The sequence below is a fragment of the Pipistrellus hanaki genome (genome assembly GCF_964339955.1).
Source record: "Pipistrellus hanaki genome assembly, chromosome: 4".
Lineage (NCBI taxonomy): Eukaryota > Metazoa > Chordata > Mammalia > Chiroptera > Vespertilionidae > Pipistrellus > Pipistrellus hanaki.
In genome coordinates, this window is record NC_140506.1 from 36,440,574 (window position 1) to 36,464,274 (window position 23,701).

A 23,701-nucleotide genomic window follows, 5' to 3' on the forward strand; every position below is an offset into this window, starting at 1 on the left:
GGCTAAATATAGGTGTGTGTCCCAAATTCCTATGTTGAAGCCCTACACCCCCAGGTGATGGTATTTGAGGTGGAGTCTTGTGGGAGGGGGGTAATTAGGTCATAAAGGTGGAGCCCTCGTGGATGGGGTTAGTGCCCTTATTAGAAGAGGCAGGAGAGGGTCTCTTTCTCACCTATCTGAGGACATAACAAGAAGGCAGCTCTCTGTAAATCAGAAAGATGTCCCTCACCAGAACCCAGCCATGGTGGGACACTGGTCTCGGACTTCCAGCTTCAGGAACTGTGAGTTACAAATGTCTGTTGTTTAATACCCCCACCCCACCCCCACCCTTACCCCCGTCTGTGGTATTCATTATAGCAGCCGGATCCGGGGGGGTCTGTCCTCACCAAATGATGAGGTCCAGGAGAACAGACCTGAGTCAACCTTGTTTATTGCTGTTTCCTCAGCATCTGCAACAATGCCTTGAACATAGTGAATGTTCAGAAGTGATTTATTGAATGCATTATGAATGGTGAGACGTTCGAGACGCAAAAGGTCAGCTGCCACATCATCCTCTTTTCATTTAAATCCCTCTTGGTAACAAGTTAGGCTTTTATGGCCACTCTCAGACACAACCAGTCTGCATTGCAAAATCACTCACTTCAAAGGCTTGGGGAGTTAATGACCCTCCCAATGAAAGCTTAGGCTCTTGGAGAAAACTGTTGGGAAATTATAACAGAAAATGCCATGATCACTTTGGAGAAGAAAGAAACAAGACAAGGATTTAAATTTCAGCATATGAAAGGACAGGTGTAGAAAGGAGGAGATTAGGGGGATGAAGGCTGACATTTCTTAAGGTCAGGCCTTGTCCCCATGTTTTACCCAAGCTATGACACTGAATCCTCTCCATAAACCTAGGAAGACATAGTAGCCCCATTTCACAGAATAGGAAACTAAGATTCAAACTGGTAAAATGCTCCGAGGACGTGGTGGGGGAAGGCAGAGGGGTGCTGACACTACACAGACGTTAAAAGACCTTTGGGAACTGGATTGAAGAACACCTCCCACGCTCTCACCCTCCATATCGATTTCAAATATTCTTTAGAAGCACCTGAGTCACAGCTGCTTCCTCTGTTTTGAAACCAAGGGTCTAATTTATTGTCCTTTTTATTCAGGAGAGACCTCTATACTATAAATTATAGCGGTTTGGTCCTCCAATAGCAAAGAAAACAAGGGCTATTACTGGACCATCAATAATCTCCCCAGTGTTTAGGAGGTGAATGTCCCGGCATCAAAAAGACGATGAAATGTTAGAATTTGATTGCTCCCCCCGGTAATCTTTTACTTGGCAGAATTAAATGTAAGGGCTATTGTGCTTGTGGCTTCAGAGAGCATTTTGAAAATGAGATAATGCATCTCCGGGGTGGGAGAGAGAATCCTGTGTCCCTCCTGGCATACTGTATATAATGATAACGACAGAGGCTCCATGGAAAAGGGTTAAGCCCGGAGGGGGAAGCTACTTCGCGTCACTGCTTTCCTTACGAATTACGGTGCAGATAATAGCAAACTGTCAAAGCCACACACGCTTCCATTTCCTCTTCAAAACCATAGAAGATGAGTCGAGGCAGGAGCAGCTCAGCTTCAGTTACATAAAGAGCTCTTTCCATGTCCAGACAGGGCTCAGCCATCCCGCACAAACTCTCAGCGCTGCTCACTGGGCCAGACGTTCTTTGTTTGGCTGGCTTTCATGTTACCTTCACGCTGAGTCTGAGCCACAGGAGGAGGAACTTCACCTTGCTGATGGGTGCTGCAGGGAGGAAATTACGGGGCCTTGAATGTGAAATAAAAACAACTCTCTGAACCATGCTCCCCACACATAGAGAAACACACAGGAATGCTGGTTTATGAGGATTTTTACAGAGCAGAGAGCTGATAGATGCCTATTGTACTTTATTTCCTGAAAAAAACAGTTCACGTGCGGCTTTGACGTGTGTGTGTGTGTGTGTGTGTGTGTGTGTGTGTGTGTCCACGTGTCCACTTCACCTGGATACCCTATTACTCGTTCAGGGGAAGATGTGCCAACTCCCTCCCGCTAAAGGAAGGAGGTGCAATGTGCAGGAGCTACAGAAACAGGTGGAAGGAAAGGAGACAGATGTAGGCCTTTTTGTGGAGAGGCAGATGGTAATAGAATGTTGAGACCTCCTGCTGGCCTGGTTTTCCTAGAACACACAGCAAGGCATTTGCAGTAAAAACATCTTCTATCCCCACCCAGGACACTTTTTTTTTTTTTTTTTTTTTTTGGTGTCTTTAAATCAAAGAAACCTGAGAGCTGGAAGAGACCCAGCGAGCTCCAAACCCAGTGTTACCGGGACACTGCCAGCGTCTCAGGAGCCGCGGCTGGACTCTCCCTGACCTGATTCGTGCCAAGTCCGAATTTAAAGGAGGAAACTGAGGTCCAAGGAAGTGACATACCCAAGGTCCTGGGGCCCAGCAGAGCCAGAGCTGAACTCAGCCCAGAAGCACATTGAAACTGGCTGTAACTGCGTGTCCGGGGTAAGGAGGCACAGAGCTCACTCAGTGTGGGGGTCAGTGTCAGAGCTGAAGACTTGGTTGCTTAGAGGAGGCAATTGATTCCCCCCCCCCCCCCCCCCCCCCCCCCCCCCCCCGCCCAGTGCCCGGCTGTTCAATCTGGGGCAGGAAGTTCTTTATTGAGCTTCTGACGCCCCAGGAAAGATACCATCACCCAGCTTTGAAGATTCGTGACTAGCATGCCAGCTGGGGCTACTTTAACTTTACCTTCAGGCCATCTCTCAGTTTAATACCACAGAGCTCAGAGCTCTGGATCGCTAGGTCTGACTCACCGCTGATATTTTGGAGCAACTGTCTGAAAAACACTGCAGGTAAAGGGGCATCCAGGGAGAAGAAGGTGTTTGTGTGGTTCCACAATTTCCTGGCATACTACCCATCTGGGAGATGGTTTAGGAGCCCACTGGTGGGGACAAAATGCAGCTGGCAGACTTTGTGGACATTGGCACCTAATTGGCAAGCAGTCCAGAAGAGGTGGAACGGGTCCGAAAAGAACAAGCGTGCTCACCTGGAGGGGTAGAGGCAGTGGGGTGCTGGGGAGATCTGCACACTTACAGAAGCTGCAGAAAAGCAAAGAAGCCTGATTTAGGCTCCCAGGGGCCCTTTGCACTCAGTGATCACTTGCAGTGTTTGATGGAGAAACGGTTGTAGACTCAGTTCTATTAATGTGTTTTCTGCCTAAGGTGGGAATTTAAGGTAGAGACATTCATTAATTATTTCTTCTTCTTCTTCTTCTTCTTCTTCTTCTTCTTCTTCTTCTTCTTCTTCTTCTTCTTCTTCTCCTTCTCCTTCTCCTTCTCCTTCTCCTTCTTCTCCTTCTTCTCCTTCTTCTCCTTCTTCTCCTCCTCCTCCTCCTCTTTCTTCTTCTTCTTCTTCTTCGTCGTCGTCATCGTCGTCGTCGTCGTCGTCTTCTTCTTTGTATATAGCTATGGTTTATGCATTTATCCTGAGTCATAAAAGAATCTCAAACTTATAAAACTCACTTGATGTTAACTTAATAAAGAGTAAGACTATAGAGACAAGCAAACCTCCAGTTTGCGGGGTGCTTTGCTTCTTGTGGCGGTTCATGAGATGTGTCAGAGGGGCAGGAAAGCCCTCCAAACACACTGACATCGTTCCCTCAGATGAAACGATCCATTCTCTTTAAGGTTCAACACTTTCAGCTCTTCCGTGACAATTAACCCCTGAGAGAGGGAACACGATCTTTAACTGCATCGAGTCTGTTTCCCTAGGCAGACAAAGAGTGGAGGCAGGAACTAACATTTGTTAACTTCTGTTTGTACTTAGTAGATATATAAAAGCTGGCATGTTATCTCAGTTAATCCTCACAACTGAAAAATGGAGGTAGGATTATTATTAATTCACAGGTTATCCCCCAGCACAGGGAGGTAAATAACTTATCCTAAATTACACAGCTAGAAAATGGAGGCATTGTAGTCACCTGGGACTGCTATAACAGAATACGTGGTCTGGATGGCTTAAACAACACATTTATTTTTCACAGTCCTGGAGGCTGGGAAGTCCAAGATCAATGTGGTTCCAGGTACAGGTCTACTTCCTGCTTCACAGACAGCTGTCTTGTGACTGTCTTCTCATGGCTGGAGAGGGTCATGCTGTTCTCTCTTACTGTTGATTTAAGGACCCTAATCCCACTGTGGGGGCCTTACCCTCATAACCTCCTGTAAATCTACCAAACACTATCACATTAGGGATTAGGGTTTCAGCATTCAGTTCATAGCAAGGTGACCTCACCTGCAGCCCGTACTGTAGCTGAACTTTGGCAGGAATGGAAAAATGCTATGGAAAGGACCAGATGGGAGGGAATCTGATAGCACTAGTGTTGCAATTAAGAGGTCAGATTGTGGGAGCCTAGTAACCAGAGGCAAGGCACATTCTAGAGAACCAAATAAGATCCATTTTCAGGGAAGAAATAAAGATTCTTTTCATTTTATTGTTTTGTACACCTAAATCATAGTGTGAAATTTAGCGTCAGTATCCTATATAATAAAAGCCTTCATCACAAGATGGCCTGCCACAAGATGGCCTACAGGGGAGAGCAGTTAAGAGCAAACAGGCCAGCAGGGGAGCAGTTATGTGTCAATCAGGCCTTCAGGGGAGCAGTTAGGAAGTGATCAGGCTGACAGGCAGAAGCAGGAGCAATCAGGCAGGCAGGCAGGTGAGCAGTTAGGAGCCAGCAGTCCCAGGTTGTGAGAGGGATGTCCGACTACTGGTTGAGGCCTGATCCCAGTTGGACATCCCAGATTGGAGAGGGTGCAGGCCAGGCTGAGGGACAATCCCACTCCCCTGCATGAATTTTATGCACCAGGCCTCTAGAGTACACATACTCACATACACATACATATGAAGAGAGATACAGAAGAATAGAATAGGATTAGAATCCATAATGTAGTTATCTCTGGATGTAAAATTATGTTATTTTATCTTTTTTCATTCTCCTGTAAAATTTATTTTTCTAATATGGCCTGTTTATTATTTATGTATATAATTTATATCCCCAAATCTCCCAATTTATCTTTTCACAAGATGTCAGTTGTTTCTCTAAGGTCACTTGTGTTGTGTTTGCATATTTCAAACAATAGGCTGTAAATTCAAGCACTTAATGTTAACTCTTGTTGCTTTTCTCCCCACTAAATAGATGTGAGATTTGTTGCTGTTGCTCATTTGGTTTTTGCTCAGGACTAACTAGTTCATTCAATATTCTATAGGTACAACCTCATTTAGTTGGAACTAAATGTTTTTCTGAGCTTTCCCCCCAGGCTTTCAGCAGGAGATTTTCACGCCCTTACAGTGACAGACAGAAGTGACGACCATTTACGAAACTCCAATTAGGAAAGCAAATCCCCACAGAACTGCCCACCCATCCCCATCCCACAGATGTGTGCTTTCATCATTACCATTTTCAAAGAAAAACCATTTATTTATTCACCAACATTTTAAAGATAAAAATTAAAGGAAGTTAGATGTAATTTTTGCTCATGGGGGTTGAGAAGAAAGATTAAGAAAAGCAGGCGAAGAAAAGCCTTTAATGAGTCTTTGTAACATTTAAAACCTAAAGCAGCTCAGTACCAGTGGGAGCTAAAACTAATTAGAAGTCAGAATTATATTCGCTTCATCAATGTTAAAATAAATTCTAGGGAAAACAAAGGGGTGGCTTTGAAATTAAATTTAATTTTGTGTAATAATCTTTAGTTTTTTGCTATTTGCAACTGTGGGAGTTTTCTTTAAAAGAATGTTTAAGGCTGTGTTTTGTGCAGAGTACTGTAATTAATTGGCTAAGTTTTGTGTAGAATGGAGGTGGTTCGAAGGAGAGGGGAGAAGAGAGGGCATGTGGGTGAGTGAGATACAGCAGCTGCTGCAGACCTGTGTGCTGGTGGGATGACCCAGATAAGCTGGGCAGGAGCCTGAGGTCAGCCGGGTCCTCAGGAAGAGTGGGGACTTCCTCTCTCTCGTCTCTGTGTTGGTGGGTGTCGTTCTTACCTCCCTCAAGGCACAGCCTGGAGAGAAGCATGTTGGCCCGCCCCTGTGTTTCCTCTGATGGAGAATGGAGCAGGAGGCTCCTCTGAAGAGTGGGACAGCCTCTTCTAGGACTAGCTATAGAATGGTGTGTGTGTGTGTGTGTGTGTGTGTGTGTGTGTGTGTGTGTGAATCCCTGGACAGTTTGAACATACCTCTGGGAACTGAGAAGCTGCGGATCTGATCAGGTCTGGGCACATGTGGCTGGCCTTGGTATACAACGGCCCACCCGCTCCTCACAGCCTGTGACATGTTGCCATGTTCAGGAAGGAGCTGTCTCCGTGCACCGGGCCTCTAGTGTACACATACTCACATACACATACATATGAAGAGATATACAGAAGAATAGGATAGGATCAGAGTCCATAAGGTAGTTATCTCTGGATGGTAAAATTACGTTATTTTACCATCTACCGAACCTTTGCTACATGCCAGGCCCTGTATTAAGTAAGCTCTATTCATATATTATCTCACTAAAAAAATTCACAGCCACCTTAGGAAGCAGGAATTTTTATCCCCATTTTGAATCAATAACTTAATTTATTATCATTCCTTTATGGCCATCTCTTTTTATTGTGGTAAAGCATACATATCATAAAATTTACCATTTTAAACGATTTTATAAAATCTTCACCCAAGGATACTTTTCATTGATTTTTAGAGACAGTAGGAGGGAGAGAGAAGTGTATGTGTGTGTGTGTGTGTGTGTGTGTGTGTGTGTGCGTGCGTGTGTGTGGAGAGAGAGAAAGAATGAAAGAATGTTGATGTGAAAGAGACACATTGACTGGTTGCCTCCCACATAGCCAGGGATTGAGCCTGCAACTGAGGTACATGCCCTTGATTCGAACCCACGACCCTTGGGTCCTCAGGCTGGAACTCTCACCACTGAGCAAAACTAGTCAGGGCCATCTTAAACCATGTTTAAGTGTATAATTTAGTAGTATTACATGCATTCACATTGTTGTACAACATTCTACTACCATCAATTTCCAGAACTTTTTTCATCTTCCCAAACAGAAATGCTTTACTTATTAAACGAAAACTAAACCCCCATCCCCTAGCCCTTGGTAACCTCTATTCTACTTTCTATCTCTATGATTTGTCTATTCTAGGAAACCTATGTAAGTGGCATCTCATAATACTTACCTTTTTTTGTGTCTGATTTATTTAATGTAGCATAGTGTTTTCAAGGCTTAGCCATGTTGTAGTATCCCATTTATTTATTTTTATTATTTTTTTGTTGCAATATTATTGACATATAACATTGTGTAAGTTTAGGGTGAACAATGTGTTATGGAGTATCCCTATTTTATAGACTAGGAAGCCAAGACTTACATGCAATAACTTGCCCATGGCCATAGGGGAAATAAGTAGCAGAGGAAGAATTAAAATCCAGGGATGTCACATTCTTAAGATCCATGCTCTTAACCATCCTAGACACAATGGTGACTCAGTGCAGACCGTAGACCACTGCATCAGGACCGCCTTACATGCTTAAACATGTATATCCCTGGTCTCCACCCTAGTCCTACTAAATAGTAATCTCTGTATTTTTAACAAGCTCCCAAGTAGATTCTTGTATACAACTAAAGTCACTAGAATATTACTTCATTCTTTATTAAAAATTTGGCTGAGAACTGATGGCGATGAGGAAAATGAAGGCATAGTAAGGGACTCAAGTGGAGTGATCTTATTAAAAGGGAGAAATGAGGAACAAGCCTCCAGGAGTTCTCAAAGCCTATCTATTCCTCTGGGCTCTCCTGGAATGATCCCCAGTGTGTCCATCCATCTCTTCTTTGTGGTCTCCTGACTTAGCCTTTTATGAAGAGAAAAGATAAAATCTCTTACAGTTATGCCATATTTTTATTCCCATTTTTATGGATCATGTCAATGTGTATTATGTGTAAAAAACAAACTAGCTGATCATCAGTGCTACAAAATTATAGCATCCTGATCTGTGGCATAAGAAAAGAAAGACGCCAATGCTGAGTTTAGATACTTTGCAAAGCAATGCACAATAAGCCAAAGACATGTTCAGTGGGATTGAAAACTCACCTTCAGGAAGACTTTCACCTTGAAATAGGGTGATATGTGGAACAGATGTTTTAATTTTCCTAAGATAATTTGCATAATCAATTTAACATGTGGCTTATTAAACCTGCCAAAGAGCAGGTGACAATATGGAATTAATATGATTACTAATTTGACACATCATTGAGATTAATTTGACCCTTATTGCTCTCAGAATACCCAGAGGTCTTTACAGACAGGAAGAGTGTGCTATCAGATGCCATATGTAGCCATCCAAAATCCACCATAAATGAAGCAACCATTTTTGCTCAATCTGGTCTCATGTATCTACTCCTTTCAAACTCTCTTCTAAATTGCAAAGAAGGCGATGACTGAACACCGAGGAAGGCATCTGATTCTGAGTGTTCATGATGTTATGAAAAGTAATTAATGTATCTCTTCTCCAGTACTATAAATGGTGTTGCCTTCTCAGTGGTCTGTTGATTTATCCTTAATCCCAAGCCCAAAGAAATATCACTTTTGAGAATCCATGGTGATAATCCAGTAAGGTCTTTTTTTTTTTTTAATATTTTTATTGATTTTTTAGAGAGAGGGACAGAGAGCTAGAAACATCGATGAGAGAGAGACATCGATCAGCTGCCTCCTGCACGCCCCCTAACGGGGATGTGCCTGCAACCAATGTACATGCCCTTGACCGGAATCGAACCTGGGACCTTTTAATCCGCAGGCAGACACTCTATCCACTGAGCCAAACCGGTTTAGGCTCCAGTAAGGTCTTTAGCATTAAGTCTAAAGAACCAAAATGGGTTTAAAATTATCCATAGGTTTGATTAGAGTAGTTAATTATTAGAATCACAGAAATGGTCAATAGGGTATTTATTAAATAAAATATGTCAATAGAATCCTATGCAACCATTTAAGTGATGTTGGGAAAGTTCATTTAATAACATAAAATCATGTTTGTGATATATGACACAAATAAATCATATTGCAAAATAGTATATGCACTATAATTTCATTTTTGTAAGGAAAATATTGATATATGCATCTTTGTCTCCTACATCCTGCTGCCTCCCTAAAACATAGCCAATAATTTTACGTAAAAATTATATCCCCCACAAGGTCACGTCTTGAAGATGGTGATTCAGCTCAAGGGCTTCACAAACAAAGACTGTCACACAGCTGGAGCACCTGGGGACCCTAAGTCAGAGCCCTAGAAAGGGTAGATTAGATACAGAAAAGGCCTCCCATGCTACCGACTGAATGTTTGTGTTCCCCGCAGTGTGACGGTGGTTGGAGGCGGGGCCTGGGGGAAGTGATGAGGTCAGGAGAGTGAAGCCCTCATACATGGAATTAGTGCCCTTATAAAAAAAAAATACCCCAGAGAGCTCCCCAGTCCCCGCCACCATGTGAGGACACAGGAAGAAAACATCTGTCTGGGAACCCGGACGTGAGACCTCACCAGACATTGACTGTGCCCTGATCTTAGACTTCCAGACTCCAGAGCTGTGAGAAATAAATCTCTGTAGTTTATAAACCTGATGGTGGCATTCTATGAGACTGAAGCGCTACCTACTGCGCTAACGAGGCACCTAACGGTGGCATTCTAGAGGAATGGCCAGGACAGACTAAGGCAGGCCTGTATTCATTATTTGTTCCTGTAGAGCACATCCCTCCAAAACGTAGTGACTTAAAACCACAGTCAATTATGACCTTGTGTGGTTCCTGTGGGTGGTGTTTGGGCAGGACTCAGTGGGGTGGCTTTAGCTTGGAGTCTGATGATGTCACCATCAGCTGCCCGCTGGGAACTGGGGTCACCTCAGGGGCTTCTTTACGCAGGGGTCTGGTACTTGGGCTCAGACGACCAAAACATCTGGGGACTGAACGACACAGCTGGGCACTGCCCCCTATGTCTGTGTGGTCTCCTGCAGGGCAGCTTCATGGTAGCTGGACTCCTTATCTGGTAGCTCAGGCCTTTTTCTAAGTTAGCCTCAGGAATCGCAGTGTCCCTTGGCCAATTTGTTAGCAGCACGTCACCAAATCAAGCCATATTCTTGAAAAGGAACGAGACTTCACTTTTTGTGGGAAGAGTGCCAAAAAAGGTACAGACCAGTTTTAAAACCATCCCAGGACCTTGGAGACCCACTAGCCACCAGGGCTGGACAGCTTCCACCCACCCTCCCTTTCATCTCACCCTGCTCGCCCTACTTCCTCTGTTCTGAGTCTCCCTTGTGGTTTCCCTGCATGCTGCCCACAGCTCTACAGAGTCTTTTTAAAAAACTCTCCACCATCTGTTTCCTGCTGTGATCTTGAAAGCTACACTCACCTCTCTCATCTTACAAATGACGTGAATGACTTCCCAGGCTCTCAGTCGGTGATCCAGGGCTTGGGACACCTAATCCGGAGCCCTTTTGTTTTCACTCACCGAAACCGGAATGAAACCCCTGGAACTCTTAGTTGCTCCCACAGGGAGTAACTGTTGCCTGTGTGTATTTCCCTGCACAGTGCTGTGTCGAGCCAGAATAAAGCCAGAGGCAACAGGAAAATCCACTAGGACCAATGATGTCTTTATCTCAAACTTTGATGTTTTGTTCATCATGGACTTTTTGGCATTAATTTTCCTTCCTGATTCCCAGCTCTGTACCTCTGGCTCCCTCTCACCTTTCTTACTGCCCACCCAACAGGTGACTGTGGTCTCCTAGAGCTGACTCCAGGATCGGTTTCAGCACCTTTGCTCTTCCCTTTCCTCAGGTTTAACCATACAAATCCCTTTACCTGGCTGGTGCCATGTCTTTGGATGTTGTCAGCTGGTGAAAATGTTTAGTGGAGACAATTCGTTATAACTAGGTGGAGGAGCAGAAGCCCCTCTATTCAATTTGCTTTTGGGTACCACCCCGTAGTGCCAGGAGTGTGTGTGTGTGTGTGTGTGTGTGTGTGTGTGTGCTAGATGGGAGAATAGAGGTGGGTGAGATTCAGGGCCAGACTTCCATGTGTTTACATTTAGAGTTGAAGACAGACACATTAAAAGTTAAAATAAATATAATAAAGGCTTTTCAGGCATCCTCCTATATAATAAAGAGCTAATATGCAAATGGCCATCAGGCCCTCACACCATTAGGCAGTAACAGCTCAGAAACTCAATACTGGGGAGAGAGGATTGGGGACCAGCCAGGCTGAGGCCTGGGAGAGGGACAAGCCACACACCACATGGTCCTGGGCACCAGCAGCTGGGGCTGCGGCCCTGGAGAGTGAGTGACAAGCCACCTGCCCCGCAGCCCCAGGTGCCTGTGGCCTGGTGAAGCTGCCCACCCATAATTCCCTATGGCAGTGGCTGGCCTGGGTGAAGCTAACCTGGGTCCTGGATGCCTGCAGCTGGCCAGAGAGAGGGAAGCCCAGGTTCTGGATGCCTGCAACAAGCCAGAGGAGGGAATCCTGGGTCCCGGGTGCGGGGCAAGGCAGAGGTAGTTAGGGATGATCAGGTAGGCAGAGGAGTTAGGAGTCAACAGTCCCAGGTTGCAAGAGGCAGTCGGATATCCCCCAAGGGGTCCTGGATTCAAGAGGGTGCAGGCCAGACTGAGGGAGACCCCGCCCCCACCACCATCATGCACGAATTTCTTATACCAGGCCTCTAATTTATATATACAATACTATGAGTATAGGGCAGTTAAATCTGTTGCTCAGAGTTTGTTAGAGGCGGGGCCTCGGTCATCACTTTTTGTGGAAGGAAAGAAGGAAGGAAAGCTGAAACCGGTTTGGCTTAGTGGATAGAGCATCGGCCTGTGGACTGAAAGGTCCCAGGTTCGATTCTGGTCAAGGGCTTGTACCTTGGTTGTGGGCACATCCTCAGTGGGGGTGTGCAGGAGGCAGCTGATCAATGTTACTCTCTCATCGATGTTTCTAGCTCGTTATCCTTCTCCCTTCCTCTCTGTAAAAAAATCAATAAAATATATTTTTTTTTAAAAAAAGAAGGAAGGGAGGGAGGAAAGAGGGAAGGAAGGAAGGAAGGAAGGATTGGTAGATGGGGAAGCAGGCTGGCTGGTGGCAGGGGTCCCACAAAAGTGAGCAAAGCAGGCACCACAGATAGCTAACCACACCTAGCTTGCCGTTTTTCCGGTTGCTTTCCTTATTTAGAGCTTCTCGTGTCACTCCACCTAACTGGCAGGCTTTTCTCCTTTAGATCTATTCTAAGACACTATAATGAGACTCTTCACACTTCATTTCTCTTCCGTCAGAGGAGAGGCTGATGTGACGTGCAGATGCGCGTCACCTCTGCCCAATGACAAACACCGGCTCTGGCCCGGCTGTACTTTTCCCCTTGATGCAGGCAGCGAGGAGTTATTAAATGGCGTGTCATTGTGATAGCTGGCTCGATGTTAGTCATGGCATATTTTAGAGGCAGCCTGAAGCGAGTTGAGATAACAATGTCACTCCAAAGTCAAGGGAGCCACGGCACAAACAGCAACCCCACGCCCCTTGGCAGTGAGTGATGGGTCCCGCTTTGGCCAGCGCCACCTCGCTGTTTGCTCCTAGTTTGGTAATTTTTTAAAACCTAACATAGAATTTTTTTGCATTAATTTCCAGGGCTGTTTTCTTTGAAGGATTGATTACTTGGCTGAATACAGAGGGATCTTTTTAGTCTAGACTTTGTTGTCTTTCCTCCCATCACCACTGTTGGTTTGGAAACCTTGTCAGATCACTTCTTTCTTATTCTCTATGTCCCCACACCTAAACAAAGGATGTTATTCAACAGTCCTTATGTAGAATCAACATGCTGTTCTCCTTGAGCAGTGCCTAATTATCTTCTGTTTCTGCTTTATAACTTCCAACTCTCCCCTTTCCTCAATCTTCTCAATTCTACTGCTCTCTCCATTCAGCTTTTCTCTCTGATGCAGCTAAGCCACTGTCCATTAAGGGACATAATCTTTAATGGGATCCATTCCTAGCTAGCCTTTTGAAATGCAGTTCTGTAATTATACTTTAACTGAGTTCTCTCCTTTTCTAACTATGGCTTTTGAAGTCTCTTAATATTCTAATAGGAAGCCATTCATTATATTTTAATAGTAATATAAAAAACATATGCTATGCATGCACTCTTATGAAATCATCATTAGAAGGAAAGCCCTCGTGATAAAGACATAATATGATTGGCATAATTTATTAATAGCTACTATCAAAGGCTATTCTCTACGTAGGAGATATATCATATTTAATTCGTATAATAATTCCCAGTGAGGAAAGTAATTTTACAGGTGAGAAAACTTATGATCAAAGAAGTCACTAAATCAGGGCTTTTAGTTTTGAGCTTTTTCACTCTGTTGAAGATACCCATTATTTTGTGAATCCAGCATCCCTTTTTCTGGAAATTGCTTCTCTTTTTTCCATCCATATGGCTGTCAGGGGAACAGTCATGTTGTGACAGGATCCTATCCCCTGGCCTTACAGCCTTTCCCACAAAGCTTTGTGGACAGGCGATTATGAGAATATTGGTTCAGGATATTTTTATTTGTCAAATTGTAACATGTGAAGCTTAGAAATTTATTGGTGGCTTATTTATAGGCATACAGACTGAGAAGTGGGGTGAAGGTAGCCTGTGACAGAATCAGGGAGGTAGGATTTGAGCCCCTGCTTCCTGATTTCTGTCCATGAAGATGTCCCTTTGTCCTGATAATAATTCCCCTTTTTGCTTAACTTCTGGTTTGCTGTCAATCACTTGCTATCCTCAAAATCCTAATGTTTAGTACTGCTGGATTTGGGTTGAAAAATCACTGACATTTGAAGGTTTAATTCAAAGGCTAATGGTTCCCCCAAGTGTATTTGTTTAGGTTCTTCCTTCTTGATCCCAAACTGATGTGAAAAAATAAATTAAACCTATTAAAAAGGGTTGCATTAAAAAAAAAATAGCCAAATTCATTCAAAGAGCAAGTCATCTTGAAAACAATTGAAAGTTAGTTGTTGCTATTGGCTAAATGAGTTTTATTCAATCATCTTCATTTACTTCTTAACTCAGATGTCCCATTTCCCAACAATGCAACGTATCAGGCAGCAAAAGGAAAAGGAACGTTTTCTAAAGCATGGATTGGTTGTATTCTCTGTTGAAATGACTAATGAAAGGTAAAGTTTACTATTAGGTCTAGTAATAATTAATGTTGTTTTCTAATACCTTTTTAAAATCGAATTTATTTAAACAATACAACAAAATTTAATCAACAATATAGTTGCCGTTGTTTTCTACTACTTGTGCCCAATGCTCAGGAAGCATTTTAATCCCTCTGTTGTAAAATTCTTGTGATTTTGATGCAAAAAATTCGGTCAATGCATTTTTGAGGCATTCTTCATTATTAAATTTTTTTCCAAGAAGAAAGTTTTGCAAAGAACGAAACAAATGGTAATCGGAAGGGGCAATATCAGGAGAATATGCAGGTTGAGGGAGAACTTCCCATTCCAACTGGCGCAGTTTTTCAGCAGTGATTCTTGCAGTATGCGGTCGTGCGTTATCGTGGTGAAGAATTACGCCCTTCCGATTAATCAGCACGGGTTCTTTTTCTCTTAAAGCTTGGGCTAACCTTTCCAATTGGGCACTATACACTGCACTTGTAATGGTTTGGTTAGATGGTAAAAGTTCATAATGAAGAATTCCTTTAAAATTCCACCAAACACACAACATCACTTTTTTCGCATGCAAGTCAGGTTTTGGCGTGGGCTGCGGAGCCTCATTTTTGTCCAACCATTGAGGCCGCCTTTTCAAATTAACATACAGCACCCATTCTTCATCTCCGGTAACAATTTGCTCTAAAAACGGCAAACGGTTTTGACGAGAGAGGAGCGAACTGCAAATTGTGACTCTTTGATTACGGTTGTTGTCGGTCAACTCATGAGGAACCCATTTTCCAAACTTTTGGACTTTGCCAAGTGCACACAATTGATTGGAAATTGTTTTATGTGAACAATTTAAAGTTGTCGCAAGCTCTTGTTGGGTAATTTGAGGATTTTGCACCAAAAGAGCTTGAAGAGCTTCTTGATCAAAATTGGACACACGGCCTCGACCACTCTTGTCATCTAATGAAAAATTTCCCTCGCGAAATTTCTCAAACCAATGCTGGCATTTTCTGGCGCTAACTGCATCTTGACCAAGAGCACTACAGATGTTTTTTGCAGCCTCACTTTTCTTCCTAATCGGAACTCGTAAAGCATGCAGTGCTGAATATGCTCTTCATCCACCATCTTCTTAGCCCTAGTTTTGCAACAAAAACCGAACCAAACACAAACTTTTTCAAGCAAAACTTGTTAATTGCACTTCACACGTTCTATAGATACCACGTGTTTGAAGGTTATGTCAATACAAGTCAACGCCAAGCAAGATTTTAAACGAATGTTAAAAACGGCATTAATTATTACTAGACCCGATATTACAGGTAGGAAATACTTTGAGAAGGTCTTTGCACCAAACCTAGACTAGAAAGAGATTTGAGATTCTTGCTGCTTCTGACACCTCGGTCCATAAGCTCTCATTTGGCTGTCACAATCACATCATGGGTCACGTGGGTGACTACAAAGTACCCCCGTATTTTACTTAGAAGTGCTCTGCTTATGCCTCTTCAGGCTCAGCATTTTAAAACCTGCCCTGCTCTCATGTTCATGGATTATATGTGGATCTTGATTGTGCAGCCACCTCCACCTTCAGGTTTAACACAGGTGACAATTTGCACTGGGGCTTTACAAAAGGAAAAATGTCTTCATCTTATGTAACAAAAACAATGTCTTAACCCTGCCTAACAATAGCTTTACACATAAAAACAAAACAAAACAATGATCAGGGACTGCATTAAATCAGCATTGGAGAGGTTGTCTTTGAAAATACAGAGAAAAACTAAAATGCGTGCAGAGAATGAAGGTGAATATACAGGTCATTCCAACAGCAGATTGGGGACTCTAAGTTTACTAAGAATATATTTCAAAATAACCAGTCAATTTGGTGGAACAAATAGCTTTCAAATATTAAGCAAGTTGTTTGAATGACCAAATCAGTGTATGAAAACAATTGATCTTCAGTTCTCAGACATAGATCTATTTATTATCCAGAAATGTTTTCCTTCTGTCTAATCTAAATTGCACTTCCATTGTTCTCACCCATTTTTAATACCTTTGCTGGTAGAGGTATGGCTATCTGGCTTGTTTTTTTCTTCTAATTCTATCTTCTTAGTTTCCCTTGTAGTGTCTAGTTTTCATCCTTTAGTTACTCTTAAGAAACAAGCCAAGCCAAACCAAACAAACCAACAAAAGCCAGATAAAAGTCACAATGTAATTTTCATTGGCTTAGTAGATATTTGCCAAGCTAGTGAAAATTACACATTAATTTCCCCACATAGGATTTGGTGGGAATAAAGTACATCCCTTTGCTATACTTGTGGGTTATTGGAGAAAATAAGATGTAACCTATTGTGGTTATGTTTGTCCTGCTTCATCCCAGCTCTTCGTGTGTGTGGTTCCTGAGGAGGGAGCTTCATGAATGCCCATTAGGAACATTATTGTTGTCCATGAGTTGTGTGTGTGTGTGTGTGTGTGTGTGTGTGTGTGTGTAGGGGCAGGTTGGAGAAGAATGTCTCAGTGGTGATGTAGCAAAGCAAGACACCCCAAAGTGGGATAAACGGGGTTCTCCAAGCTGAGTGGCCTGGGAGCTGGCCAAGGCCATGGCTGGGTTAATGGGAAAGGAGACTGGCCAGTGGCATACGGAATAAGTGTGCCCGAGCCTCCCTCTGGCACAGACTGCTGGGAGACAGACTTGAAGCTGGCCTGTTGTGTTGGGGTTAAACCATTTATTTTTCTCCTTTTTTATTCCTCTTGGGTTTCTTTATCCCCCACTCCCCTAAAATTTAGGCATCTGTACAACCCTGGGATGGGGAGCAAGGCATGGTGGCATGTTTGTGACCTTTGGGGGAACTTCCCTCTCATGTGCTCTGTGGTCTAAGGACTATGGAAAGAAGGCCTCCTGTTTACTAGTAAGTGGCTAAGGGTCAGCCCCTTCAGAGCTCAGAATTGTCTTAAATAGGAAAATATCAAGTTCTGACATGACTAGATAAGTCATTGCTTAATTTTGAGTATTCATGAACTAAAAATAGAACCATTTCATTTCCTTGCATTAAAACTCTGTATTATGGTCTTATTATTTGTAATAATTTCACAACAATGTAAGTTATGGTAGTGCCGTGTTTTCTATCAGGCAGTGGTAAAGCAACATGAAAGCCTTTAGGATTTGTAGTTAGTTGCCTTGCTTACCACGTGGATTGGAAAGGGGTGAGAAAGATGAATGTGGAATGTCCCCACATTTCCCACAGTTTTAGACACAAAAGAGATGCAGTTCTCTTCATGTCTAATTAGCAAAGATAAGCTTATTCTTATTTCTGGATGGCTAAGTCATTTGGTTAGCCTTGTACAATATATCGGCTGATGAGCAGCTATAGTTAAGCTTCGGGGCAGTTCTTTCTACATGCATACTAAAGTGATTCGGGTGTTTGGAGGTGTGACATGGACTGACTTCCTCTCTCAGTGGTTCAGTTGGGTGCTGTGTCCTGACCCCAGTTAGCTGGCCCAGGAGAGTCTACATTCAAGCTAAGTGACTGCTCCTCAGCTAAAGTCCAGGAGCACACACACGCCAGAGTTAGCTTTCCATTAGGGAAACGCTTACAAGAAACTGTCCCAAGATAAAGCAAAGGCTAAGGGGCAGAAAGAAAGCTTGAATTACATTATTGCAATGTTCTGCAAAATCAGATTTCGTTCTGTTTTGCTTATTTTTGGAGCTGAAAGCACCTCAAGTTTCTCCCTGAGAGGCATGAGCAATCGCATAAGTACTATATTTTCTGACAATTTCCAGCACGAGTCCATCCAAGGTTACGAGGCAAGGCTGCATGGTGAGGTTATTATGTGTTTGGGTATTTTATGCATGAGTGTCACCTTGTCACTTTGCTTTGCAAAACCAAAAATCCCTTACGTATGCCCAGGAGAGGATAATTCAGCATTTGCTAGGCCCAGCACAATGCCCTCCCTTTCTCTCTTTCCCCGCCTCATTGTGTCTCCCACACGTGGGCTCAGTAAGTTGTCAGAGTCTGGAGTCGTGCTTGCTGATTAATGCTAGCCCACTCTGGAAATTTGGGAGAGGGCCGGACCCTCGTCATCACCACGCACTGTGTCACCGAGACCGGGTAACCCATGGTTACTGAGCTCAGATCAGTTAAGGAGCAGGCAGCCTTCCGTCCTCCCTGCTCTATAAAAGAGGACCAGCCAGGGGACCCCGCCAGCTGCCAGCTCTCAGCCCTCAGCCGGACAAGGTGTGGAGCAGAGAGCGCACCAGCTGCGGAGGCAGGGCCAGCATGTCTCCCTCCTTCAGGCTCCAGTGTCGCCTCATCCTGATCTTCCTGGTGGCCCTGCGAGGGGAGAGCCGGTACCTGGAGGTGAGTGGTCCCCTGGCTGACGACCACACCTCCCCTGGGGAGGGTCCAGCCCTGGGGGGAGGCCAGGGCTGCAGAGGCGCTGGCCTTGGCCGGGATTAGCTCTTTCTTCCCTCTCTGGGGTGCGGTCTTTCCCAGACTGGTTTTCTTCTTCCTCCTTCCCCGGGCCGACGAGGGTACGGTACCCTGGTCTGATGGAAAGTACCCCACCACTTGGTTCTCTTTGTGGAAGGTGGAGGGGGTGCCCTGCTCCTGGCCCGCTTTCCCACCCCTTCAACTTCTCCCAACTGACCCACGTTCCTTGCAGCTGCGGGAAGCCGGGGACCAGGACCCTTTCCTGCTCCTGGGCGCGCACCTGAAGCGGGAGCTGGCGGGGGAGCCGCTGTACCGCCGCGCGCTGCGTGAGTGGGGGCTGCCCGGCGGGTTCCCCGGTGCCCGGAGGGTCCCAGGCGGCGGGGATGTGGGAGGTGTGGGCGCTGCGCCCAGGACAGCGGGCTCCCGGGTACCACAGAGAAGGGGCTGTCCAGGGGCAGGGTGCCCATCCGGGGCAGGATTCCCATCGCTAAGGGTCTGTGCCACCAGGGGCGCAGCAGCTGATGGCGTGTTGCGCCCTGGGGCACCCGAGCAGCGCGCAGCAGCCAGGGCTGGGGGTCCGGCTGGGAGTCAGGCACGGGGCGCTGCAAACCTGGAAATAGGGGCGCCCAGAGGGGCTGCCAGAAGGTGTGTGTGTGGGGGGGGGGGGGGAGAGGAGGACGGGACGAAGCGGGTGTTGGCGCTGCAGGAGCTGCAGGGGCTGCAGCCGAGACGCCTAGCACCTACACTGCCCTCCCCCAGGCTGCCTGGACATGCTGAGCCTCCAGGGCCAGTTCACCTTCACCGCTGACCGGCCGCAGCTGCACTGCGCCGCCTTCTTCATCAGCGAGCCCGAGGAGTTCATCACCATCTACCTGGACCTGGTCTCCATGGACTGCCAGGGCGGGGACTTCCTGCAGGTGAGGTGGCCCAGCCGAGCAGCCGGGGCGCCGCGCGGAGGGAATGGGCGGGGGTGCCGAGCCCGTTGCGGGGCGGCTGAGTTTGGGGGAGGCGTGACATTCTAAGTTAGCTGCTCTGCTGGGACAGGAACCTCCTCTCCACCTCAAGACCTCGCCCCACGCCAGGAAGGACTGGTGCCCAAGAGGTTGCAATGGTTTAAAATCCCCTCTGTGTGAACTCTTGGTGCCAACGCTTCCCCAGACTCGAACTCCCGTCGCTAAAACGCTGGATTGCAATCCTGAGCCCATGCACAAACCAGCGCGAGCGAGCGCCCAGGTCCGCCAAGGGGGCGGGTGCTGAGAGGACGCCGCCCCGCAGGTCTGAGCCCGCTTTGCTCCTGCCGGCCCGGAGATGTGCCAGGCTCCCAAGGGTGTCTTCAGAGCCGTGGGATCAGGCTGTTAGGAGGGATGCTGAGAGGGAATCTAGTCTGAGGCAGGTGGGAGGGGAGGACAAGCCCCCCAACCTCGCCTCGCCTCTCCCCGTCATTGTCCAAAAGCCAAACAGGTCAGCTGGGAATGGCTGGTGGAGTTCCACCGCCTAGGATTAAAAGGAGCGTGATTAAAATCTGCACAGGGGGATTGTGTTTAAAATGGTGCTTTGGTCCAAAACGCTTCAGAAGAGGACTGAAGTAATTTGCAGCTGGTGTTGCTCATGGCAAGGGGACTGGACGCAGTAAATTGGAGACCTGTGGTGCTTTAAGAGTAAAACCAATGGGCTCGGACCTTATGTCCAATTGCAAACTTTAGCAAGTGAAGGGGGAAAGTCCTAAGCTATATATACCAGCCATGGTCTGAATGTTGAAGTAGTACTTGGTATTTTAATTTCTGATAAAAGTAAAACAAACAAAAAACAACAAGGAAGCTGGGCATATATAACCATTGGCAGGTGGGTCAAAATGCAGCTTCAGTTTTTTTCTGATGCAGTGTTTTTAAAAAATATATATTTTATGCCCTAACTGGTTTGGCTCAGTGGATAGAGCGTCAGCCTGTGGACTCAAGGGTCCCAGGTTCGATTCTGGTCAAGGGCATGTACCTTGGTTGCGGGCACATACCCAGTAGGGAGTGTGCAGGAGGCAGCTGATGGATGTTTCTCTCTCATTGATATTTCTAACTCTCTATCCCTGTCCCTTCCTCTCTGAATAAGATATTTTATTCATATTTCAATGAGGAAAAGCAAGAGAATGACTGAAACCCAACTTGTGCTTCTGTAGTTTGATTTATGAAAGTGGCTGAAGTATAATAAAGTTTACTTATTTTGGAAACTTTAAGGTTTATAAAGAAAAAATGCAATAAATAATATTATTACTTGCAAATAACCCTCACCGTAGAAATATATACAGTTGGAAAGCAAGTGGGCAGAGGAGTGTAGGCTGTCAATTCCACGCCTGTCCCTCAAGGAGTTGACGGGAGTGATCACTTGTGTCTGTGTTTTTGTTGAAAGGTGTTTGATGGTTGGATTCTCAAAGGGGAGAAGTTCCCCAGTTCCCAGGACCACCCTCTCCCCACAACTGAGCGGTACGTAGATTTCTGTGAGAGTGGTCTTGGCAGAAGGAGCATCAGATCCTCCCAGAATGTAGCCATGATCTTCTTCCGGGTCCACGAACCAGGAAATGGGTTCACAGTAACCGTCAGGACAGATCCCAACCTCTTTCGTAAGTGGGCTCTCTGTCTTTCCAGGTGGAAAACAGTGGAGGCGGTGCGGGGGGGGGGGGGGGGGGGGGGGAAGGAGGGAGGGTGAAAGGGGGGGAGGAGAGGAGGGGGACACACATAGGTCAACTCTGCTTTTCAAAGGGAGTATCATTGCATAGATTTAAGACATTTGAAGTGAGGAATGATTTGAATAGAAATTTTTTTTGTAATTGGAAATGGCCAAAAAGAATATTTTCTATTTATCATTATGAAAATCAAATCACAGTTTTAAATTAATTTTCCAGTCTAAATAGGATACTACTTTAGGGTGAGTAGAATTCTATCTTTTTGTTCAGTATTTTAGTCTAATCTCCTAAAGTACAATTATTCAGTGACAAACTTTAATCCCTCCAAATCATTCCATTCATCTGGGATAAGCTCGAGGGATCAGATATGAAGTTGCAGTTTTAGGTATTTACACAAAGGCGGGAAGACTGCATATCTGGGATGTGTTAGACAGATTTCATGCCTGGGCAGAAGGTTGAACCAGGACCTCAAAGTTGCCTTCTGATTCAACGTCTCCCACTGTAATTTAATTCATTGCTGGTGGATATGCCCACATAGATGCTAAAAAGTTGAACAGCCCAGGCCTAAAATACATTATCTTAATCAAAATGAATTCATTCATCTGCTTATTTTTCTCCCATTAAAACAAACAAATAAAAAATTAATTGGATGAAAGAAGGTGAAGGGATTAGCCAAATAGCATAAGCATAACACACACACTACAGTATGGTGATGTCCAAAGGGAAGAGGGGGTTGGGTGGAGGTGGGTAAAGAGGGAGAAAATGGGGACATTTTCAATAGCATCAACAATAAAAATAAACAATTAATTCAGGAAAAGAAAACTTATTATTCATTTTTGGTTGCATGCAGTAGTATTGGTATTACCATTTCATATGGTCAAAGAATGGACCTAATCTGCCAAAGAATAAGGTACTGACTGATCTTTCAATTTTTGTGTTTGTTTTTTATTTTTTATTTTGAAAGAAGCCCTCAAAAGAGGCTGTTTCTGAGGACAATCCTAGAGGGAAAAAATGAAATACTTCTCGTCTATTTTGTTTGGTTATAAATCAGAAGCTTCCAGAATTGTCAAGGAATTTCAGTTCTTTTTGAAATTAAGTGGAATTAAAAAAATATGGAAGGAGGCAAGAAGTAGTTTTGACCTATTCTGATAAGTCAGAAACTTTTTTGGAGGGGGGAGGGAAGGCATAAACTGATGCTTCTAGTTTCATAGCTAGAAGAATAAATTTGTAAGTTTAGACTTGAGATGCAAAACAAAAAATTTCAGAAAATTCTTGGGAGTAAATCAAACATTAAAATTTATCTTTTAGTCAACTTACCCTTTAACACTCAGCAAATATTTATCCAGATGTAAGCCTGCTTTCTTTCTATTTTGTTCTTATATTTCATGACTGTTTTATTGTTCATTTATTTTATTATTTGAAAAATAACATTGGCCCCAAATTCAATGAGTGAAGGCTCCAGACAGATAGGGTTTGAGTTCTGGCCTCAGCTTGAAAGTCTTGATTCTTCCAAACTCCCAGCCTGAACTTGGACCCCAGTTAACTGAAATGTTACAGCTGGTATTGCTTGGTTGGTTATGAATTTGGGTCTTCTGATTATAAACAAGATAACCCCCTGAGATTAATATTAAAAGCCCCTGGCAGCCCAAAAGCTTCATCCATACACCCCTGGTGGCTTTCATTCCCCAAATCCTTCCCACTTCTGAACTGCCTTTGTGAAATGTACTCTCTTCCAAGCCACAAGTCCCTAGACCAGTGGTCGGCAAACTCATTAGTCAACAGAGCCAAACATCAACAGTACAATGATTGAAATTTCTTTTGAGAGCCAAATTTTTTAAACTTAAACTTCTTCTAACCCCACTTCTTCAAAATAGACTTGCCCAGGCCATGGTATTTTGTGGAAGAGCCACACTCAAGGGGCCAAAGAGCCACAGTTTGCTGACCACGGTAGACCATGAATGGGAGCCTAACATAAGGATGGAGCAAATGTCTATAAAAACCAGTTTACCAAATAGTGAAAATGTGATTTTTTTTTTTTTTTTCCTGCAAAGCCTGCAATGTCATTTCCCAAACCCCAAATGGAAGGTTCACCCTGGTAGTTCCACATCAGCATCGAAACTGCAGCTTCTCCATAATTTATCCTGTGATGATCAAAATATCTGATCTCACCCTGGGACACTTAAATGGCCTGCAGTTAAAGGTGAGTTGCTTACTTGCTTTCAAATTATTTACTAAAGCCACAGCTTTATCAGAGCAAATGGTGGATATGCCCACATAGATGCTAAAAAGCAAACTTTTTACAGGGTAAACAAGGACATTAGCTATTGGAATAGTCTGTCCTGTGTGACTGTAAGTCTCACAGGTGTGTGCCCCTCACTGCTTT

At 44.5% G+C, this 23,701-nt stretch overlaps 1 protein-coding gene across 2 annotated transcripts in view; it reads left to right on the forward strand.

Moving 5' to 3' along the window:
- CRHBP (corticotropin releasing hormone binding protein) overlaps positions 1 to 23,701 on the forward strand; it is an 87,561-nt gene that overhangs the window by 58,440 nt on the left and 5,420 nt on the right. Inside the window, exons 1-5 of one of the 2 annotated variants that reach the window (XM_084881294.1) lie at positions 18,480 to 18,575; positions 18,880 to 18,973; positions 19,407 to 19,564; positions 21,045 to 21,255; positions 23,370 to 23,518. In XM_084881294.1, coding sequence (XP_084737420.1) covers positions 18,495 to 18,575; positions 18,880 to 18,973; positions 19,407 to 19,564; positions 21,045 to 21,255; positions 23,370 to 23,518 — 693 coding nt within the window. In that variant the 5' untranslated portion in view covers positions 18,480 to 18,494. Of the gene's footprint in view, positions 1 to 18,479; positions 18,576 to 18,879; positions 18,974 to 19,406; positions 19,565 to 21,044; positions 21,256 to 23,369; positions 23,519 to 23,701 lie in introns of those variants that run through there. The other variant, XM_084881295.1, reaches the window with a different exon arrangement.